The sequence below is a fragment of the Oratosquilla oratoria genome, unplaced genomic scaffold (genome assembly GCF_046742065.1).
Source record: "Oratosquilla oratoria isolate Oo_2021 unplaced genomic scaffold, ASM4674206v1 SCAFFOLD208, whole genome shotgun sequence".
Lineage (NCBI taxonomy): Eukaryota > Metazoa > Arthropoda > Malacostraca > Stomatopoda > Squillidae > Oratosquilla > Oratosquilla oratoria.
This window is the reverse complement of record NW_027467560.1, coordinates 36,306-43,665: the sequence shown is the minus strand read 5'-3', so window position 1 is coordinate 43,665 and position 7,360 is coordinate 36,306. Positions and strand designations below refer to the sequence as shown.

Sequence of the window (7,360 nt, the reverse complement as noted above, 5' to 3'; positions counted from 1 at the left end):
CCTCACTTTCTTCCTTTCCCCCAGTATCATCCTCCTTCCTCTCATTATTACTTTCACCCCAGTATTCTCCTCTTCCTTTTTCCTCTTCTTTCCTCCTCTTTCCTCTTCTTCCCTCCTCTTTCCTCTTCTTTCCTCCACTTCCTCTCTTTCCTCCTCTTTCCTCTTCCCTCCTATTTCTTCTTTCTCCCCGTATCCTCGTCTTTACTCATTTTCCTCTATTCCTTTTCCCCGTATCTTCTTTCCTGTGTTCCTCTCTTCCTTTCCCTCGTGTCCTCCTCCTTCCTCTTCCTCTCTTCCTTTCCCTCGTGCCCTCCTCCTTCCTCTTCCTCTCTTCCTTTCCCTCGTGCCCTCCTCTTTCCTCTTCCTCTCTTCCTTTCCCTCGTGTCCTCCTCTTTCCTCTTCCTTTCCCTCGTGTCCTCTTTCCTCTTCCTCTCTTTCCCTTTGTGTAGCACTCTTTCCACTTCCTCTCTTTCCCTTTGTGTCGCACTCTTTCCTCTTCCTATCTTTCCCCCATATCATCCTCTTCCTTTTCCCCCCTTCGTATGTATTATACTCTACATCAAGAGTGGGCAACCCTTGGCACGCGTACCAAAATCTGGCACACCAACGACTTTTTTCCGGCACGCGAAACCCAGGGCTCACCTTAGAATAGATAACTAATAAATCTCCAACTTCTTTTGTATGACCATCGGTAACACAGCATTCTGCGCTGGTCGGCGGATTGGCTGGGGCTCCTCCTGGGAGCTGAAGGGAGGGAGAGGAGGCCTACACTCGCATGTAGGCCTACAATCATCTCACTCCGTTGGCACGTGAGGAAAGTTTGTACCAACGATTTGGCTTATGTTGGCACCCACACTTAATAAGGTTGCCCACCCCTTCGCTACACGTTTTCTTCGTATGTTGTCACCTTGCTCGCCCATTTCCATCTTTCTCCCAGTTTTATGCAGTTCATGTTTTAGGAAATTTAGTGACACCCCCAAGAACTTTTATTTAATTTTTTAGACATTGTACAAGAAATTTTTATTTTTCAGAAAATTTCTCAGTCCACGATTTTTTCTCGTGAAAACACTGAATTCAGCGTTTTATTGAATAAATTTTATTAATAATCTTGATATACTAGTCCACTCTACACTTCTAAGTCGTCTTTATCTTGACGTTTCTCTTTTCTTCCTCGTCTTTCTTCATCCCTTCTTCCCTCTCCCTTTCAATTCCTTTTCCTCATATTCTTCCTCGGCTTTTATCTTGTAATTTAATTTTCTTTTCTCCTTTTTTGTTTGTGTTGGGGCTCGTTCGCCTCTCTGCAGACCCAAACACGAACACTGCGCTCAACAGGAGGGAAACCATGAAGCGACTGGGGTAGGTTCTGAGACGTGGTTGGAGCCGGGGGGAAAAGGAGGAGGAGGAGGAAGAGGAGAGCAGGAGATTTGAAGAATTGTTGTCCGAGAACTCCTCACAATGAGTTTTCATCATTTAGAGAAGGGGACGCTTGTAGTGGCGTGTTGCCTGAAGTGATTAGTTATCACTACATTAGCGAAGGAAATCGTCCGTGAGAGAAGAAAATTACAATTCTCTTTGGACTTCTTCGAGGTGACGGCGGTGGGTGGCTTCATCAGGACTGGCGAAGAGGAGGTCATCTGTGCTGGCGAAACAGAAGGGTAAGCCACGTAGAACTTCGTCGATGAAGCGTTGGAATGTCTGTGCTGCATTCTTCAGGCCGAAGGGCATCCGGACATACTCGTAGAGGCCAAATGGGGTGGTAATGGCCGTCTTCGGGATGTCATCGGGATGGACAGGGATCTGATGGAAGGTTTGCACAAGATCCAGCGTAGAAAAGGTGGTACAGCCGAAGAGCTGGGACCCAAATTCCTAGATGTTGGGGATGGAGTACCGATCGATTGGGAGTTCAGTGCTCGGTAATCACCGCTCTTTTTAGGTATGACATGAAGTGCTGAAGACCAGTTGCTGTTGCTGGGCCGAATGATCCCCTGGCGCATAAGGGACTCGAACTCGGTCTTGACGATGCGTTGTCGTTCGGGTGCAAGACGTCGTGGCTTGGCGTGGGTTGGGCGGCCAGAAGTGACGATGCGATGCTCGACGTGGTGACGTATCGGCGGTGTGCAAGGATGTGGCTGAGTGAGAAGCGAAAGGGGTGTCTTGACTGGTGACAGAGATGCTGGTGCTAACGCCAGGTCGATTGTGGCCGCAGGACGAGAGGCGCGTTGAGACATCGTAGAGGCGACGGCGCTGTATGTCGACGAAAAGACCGTAGTGGTTGAGGAAATCGGCTCCGAGGATTGGTTGAGATACGTCGGCGACGTAGAACGCCCACTCGAAGGCACGACGGAGGTTGAGGGAGAGGGTTAAGTTAGTCTTCCTGAAGATGTCAATCTTCGTCTTGTTGGCTGCGTAGAGGGAAGTGAGTGGTGGTAACATCCTTGAACTGGGTGAAGCAGGAAGTATGCTGACTGCAGCGACGGTGTCAATGAGAAATAGGTGGCGCGTCAGAGGGTCTCTGATGTAGAGGAGTTGTGAGCGGGAGGGGCGAACAGTATGCACCTCTAATGTTCGCCGCTGGGGTTTAAAGTGGGGGGGAATTGGTGAAGGCCCAGGGTTGGTTACACTTGCGTAAGTTGCGTGCCTTGGAACCAAACTGGGTATGGTAGTAACATACTGCTGGGGTGCGGTCCGTGCTCCTGGATCTTGGTCTGGATCTGGAACGTTGCCAGCGGGAAAAATTATGGCGGTCTGCTTCTTGAACTTGTTCCTTGAGCTCGTTAACTTGCAGTGTGAGTGGAGTCACCATGTCGACGAGCGAGGCGCTCGTAGTGGGGATCTGTCTTGATGTGGGAGACGGAGGGCAAAGGAATTGTGGGGACTGAGTCTGAGCTCGTCGGCGAGTGTGGCGAGTTTCTCCACGGGAAGCTGGTCCTCCATGGTGAAGAGGCTACGGTGGATAGTGGCCGGCAGACGTTGGTAGAACCAAGGTAAAACGAATACCATAAGGTACGTTGAGCACCCCCACCCCCGTCCGCGCACCTCCACCGTGACGTCATAGGAAATCCAGAGGGGGAGAGAGTGAGAGGTGAAAGAAAATGTAAACTATAAAGAAAACCATCTGTATGTATGGTAAACTTTAAAATTACACTATGATGTTCACATAATACTGAAATTACTCAGTATCGCTTTCTTATCCTCAAATTATCAGTATCTGAGATATGACCGCCAGAAAAGTTATAAAAATGTTTTCCATGCTTTCACATTAGGTGGATTATATTAATATGACGAGTTATTAGATGGGATGACATGTCAATTTATATGTTGATCAGGTAGATGAGGAAGATATACTGTTGATACACACCAACTAGCTGAATATAAACCCAGTAGTAATGACACATAAAAGCATCATATGGTTTTTATTATATTACATTTTGGATTTGCGTGGGTTTCCATATCAAGCGTGGATTTTATATGTAGACCTTTATCTCCACCAAGCTCAGTTATGTTTTAACCGGGTTCTTTAGTCTGTTTATTTGCAATTGAATTAAAATTTCAGGAAATGTTGCTAATAGATAGTTATTTTTGTGGTAATCAAGATTTCTATATGGATCCAGGAATTTTCAAAGTATTTTTTTTTCATTGGGAGATGTGTACTTAAGAATATATGTTGGGTGGAAATCACAGTATGTGTGAATACAAATATTATGCCAGAATACTGTCCTCCTATCTAAGTGCTGTTCTACTTACATAACCTATATCAGTGTTTTTCTTTATACAGCTCACTATGACCAGATGGATTGATAGATAAAGATGCATAACTGGCTAGATTAAGTGATCCGGTCTTATTAATAGATAACTAGTGAGAGAGAGAGAATTATTTTTCGACATATTTTTGCATTGTTAGGTTTAAATGTAGAAATGAGGATTATAACAAATTAAGGATGGAAAAATGATTACTTGTATTAAAACCACGTAACACCAATTTAGTGAAGTTTGTTACATCTCTCAACCTCACACAAAATATTATAGCCGTATATTTTATTGACATACAATCAACAACGGGGAAAATTATAGGCACATAACCGTTTAAATATTATTCATATAAAATATCTTTATAACCTTTCCTCACCTCAAGCACATGAAATGTATGTTTAAGATATAATACACATATTGTTATGCCATGACTTCCCAGGGCACGATGATCCGAGTATTCTAATTGAGGGCCCCAATATGGCGTAACAAAGTCCGGATTATGAGAGAGGACTTGGACCTGTTTCTTAAGAGCATTCCACTATATTGTTTCAAATAAAGAGCAACAAAGGAAGATAGATTTAATTATAAATGAAAGCTTAAGCATGTACAGAACGATTCCAATATAGAATAAGATGCTGCCGGCGAATGAGAACTGAAACACGGAAAAGCCGGCAGCTTTCAACAAGAGTATTTAAGAAAATAAAGATCTTTGGAAAAGTATAACCATTACCATATATACATAGACACGCACAGAATATAATCATCAAAGTTAATTTACTCACTAGAGACCTAACTGCACTGGAATCAATGTTTAATCTTACTTGACACAGGGTATTCTCACCAGTTCTTACAAGCTCGGTCCCTCCAGGCAAACTAAAAAACCCACCTGGCCAACCACCCTCGTCACATTTGGCCATCAATACAGCAAACCTAAAGGCATCCACATTCTTCGTTACAAGATACAAGTTTTTATATCAGACTGTACATGACGATTACATATAATTATTCATGTACTAGTGCGGTTAAGCATTCATACTACACCACAATACAAGGAATACATTCATCGTAGCTCCAAACAACGTATCACCTAGCAGACGACACTAGTCGTTGGAGGCGAAGGGACACTAAACTTACATAGTACATGGTTTCATACATAATATTTTCTTTGTCGCGGCTCGTGCTGCTTAAATTGTTTTTATCGGCTTAAGAAACCTGCACAGTGAAGCTATAGCGGTAATCCCCTACCACACTCCTGGCCAAATGGCCACTTCCGGAAGGGTGAGTGTGGTTGGACATTCCGCACAAATCATCAGAAATTTGAAATTCCCGGCTCTGTGCAGGTAGCGGATGCGTTGACAACCCCACCTCCCCCTCCCTACCCCTCACTCTTGGAAGGCTAGTCAACCGTCTACTTCACTTTAATGAGAAATAAAGGCTTCGCCTGTGGGAGGAGGGAGGGACCCTAAATCTGTGGAGGTTTCTTAAGCCGATAAAAACAATTTAAGCGGCACGAGCCGCGACAAAGAAAATATTATCGGCTGAAAGAAACCTGCACAGTGAAGCTATGCATGAGACGAGGATAGGTGGGAGGAGAAGGTGAAGCCCAAATTTTAGTCGAGGACAGGGCTCAAGCCGCTATTACGTGCGTCTCTCCTATGGGAGACTTGTTCATTTTATCACTCAGTAGAGGGGAGAAAAGAAGCATCAAGTACATATACCAAGAGATTTTTTGTTATGAACAATATTGTACAATTTGCATAGTGCGTAAATTCCATGTAGAAAATTGTATCCTGCTCAGCGGTTCCTGGGCCTTCCCCTACCCCTCGGTCGCCCTTTGCCCCCCCCCCCTCTTTTGCGATGAGAGGGGTGGAGCCATTCCCATGGCGACACATGGGACAGGGGTGATCGAGTGGTAGAGATACCGTGTCCTGAAGGAAGTTGCTGATGCCCAGCCCCCAAGGTCCTGCACCCGCTCCACAGAGTGGGTGCGGAGAAACGCCAGCGATACCGCAAGGCCTCTGATGTTGTGGGCGTGGGGTGCATGGCCCGGGTCGGCCTTCTCTATAATGCGGCAAAGTAGACGCGCCAGGGACCTCGGGGTTAGGGGGTTCCTAGATTTCGAATTGTAGAAGGGATGATCCTCGGAAACCCCTTCCGTGCGTTCCACGTAGTCTAAACGCACGGACCGGGCACAGAGGGTGTGGGTTTCCTTCCTCCAGGAAGGATGGTATTCTGAGAGGGCCAATCATGTCGTCCGCCTGCTCATTCTTGGCTAGGAATGTAGGTGATGGAGAGAGGGTTAGGGCCGAGCAGTTCTCCAGTTTGGAGAAGGACGGGTGGCGGGTGATTGCCGCCAGCTGTGAAGCCCTGTAGCCCGTAGCCAGGGCGAGCAGAAAGACGGTACGTTGAAGGAAGTGTTCCTCCATGATGGTCCCTTCGATCGTCAGGTACTGCAGAACACGATGCAAGGACCAAGCTAGGACCGGCTGACGTCTCGGCTCTCTCGAGGCGCTTATCCCCTTCATTAGGAGGGTTCGCGCCCTCTGTGGCACTCTGATGTTCATCCCGAAGTAGAGCGGATCAGCGAGGGCTGCATAGTGAGCAGAGATCGTCGCCGGTGCCCTGTTGGTGGAGTCAGCTAGCCAATTCAGGAAGTCCAGAACCGTGCTAGCGGAGGTGGTCACTATCGCGTGTCTCCGAAGGAAGTCCTGGAATCTCCGCCAGCAGGCCCATCCGTGCGCAGGCCACGCGTGGTGCCAGCCCAGGAGACACCCCACTTAGGGACCTTCAGAAGTTCTTGAACTTCTGCTGTTGTCGCTGGTTGGTGGTCCTCTGGGGTTGGGAGGAGGTGTGGTGTTGCGGTTGTTGGCGCCGAAATGTCTGGGGCTGTTGTTGATGCGGGCGCTGGTTGATCCTCCCTGTGGGTGGTGGACGGTATGCCCGCTGTTGTTGTTGTTGTTGTTGTAGGCGTGCGTATGGGGGCGGGCGCCTGGATAGAGAGTGGGATCTGTGAGCAGGGAAGGGCCGAGGTCTCGGGTGGGTGGTTGGATCTGGATGACAGTCGGGACCGTAGCGAATACGCGGTCTGTCGCTTCCTGGTCGAACAGACCGCGGGACAGGGGAGCTGCCCTCACCACGCCCCGGCGAGCTATCTCCGGAGCCGACCGCGCTGCAGACTGACGAGCTGCCAGTCGAGCCGCGGTGAAGGCCCTCGCTGCCGGGGGTAGGGCTGATGACGCCATGTTGGCTGTACCCTCTGCCACGGTAGAGAGTGCCGCCAGGGTGTCTCTGTATACAGAAAACACGAGAATCAAATTAGTAGGGCAAGGAGGATTCCGATCCCCGGAGGGTGTAGTAAAGTCAAATCATTCAATTGTAGAACGTATAACAACATATATGCGAGGCCGAGGTCGTTTCCGAGCGACCTCGTCCTCGGGCGCTAGTCAAGAGGCTTCGTCCTGGGTGAAGACGTTCCCTGAGCGTCTCTCGCCAGGACGGGTCTGGACCCTCTGTGTAGATTGAAGTATCCCACTCACCTCAACTCTTCCCGCGGGAAGTCCTCGAAGCTCATGGCGAGCGTCCTCAGCCAGTTCCTCATCATCGCGATTGC

The 7,360-nt window shown here is 48.1% G+C and overlaps 1 protein-coding gene across 1 annotated transcript; it reads right to left on the bottom strand.

The window, feature by feature from the left end:
- Nucleotides 1-1,560: 1,560 nt before the first annotated feature.
- On the bottom strand, nt 1,561-2,803 carry LOC143022858 (uncharacterized). Its single transcript, XM_076181242.1, has 3 exons — nt 2,672-2,803; nt 1,957-2,571; nt 1,561-1,797 (listed from the first exon to the last, which is right to left on the bottom strand). Exons 1-3 carry the CDS (start codon nt 2,801-2,803, stop codon nt 1,561-1,563), a joined length of 984 nt encoding a protein of 327 aa, XP_076037357.1.
- Nucleotides 2,804-7,360: the final 4,557 nt, after the last annotated feature.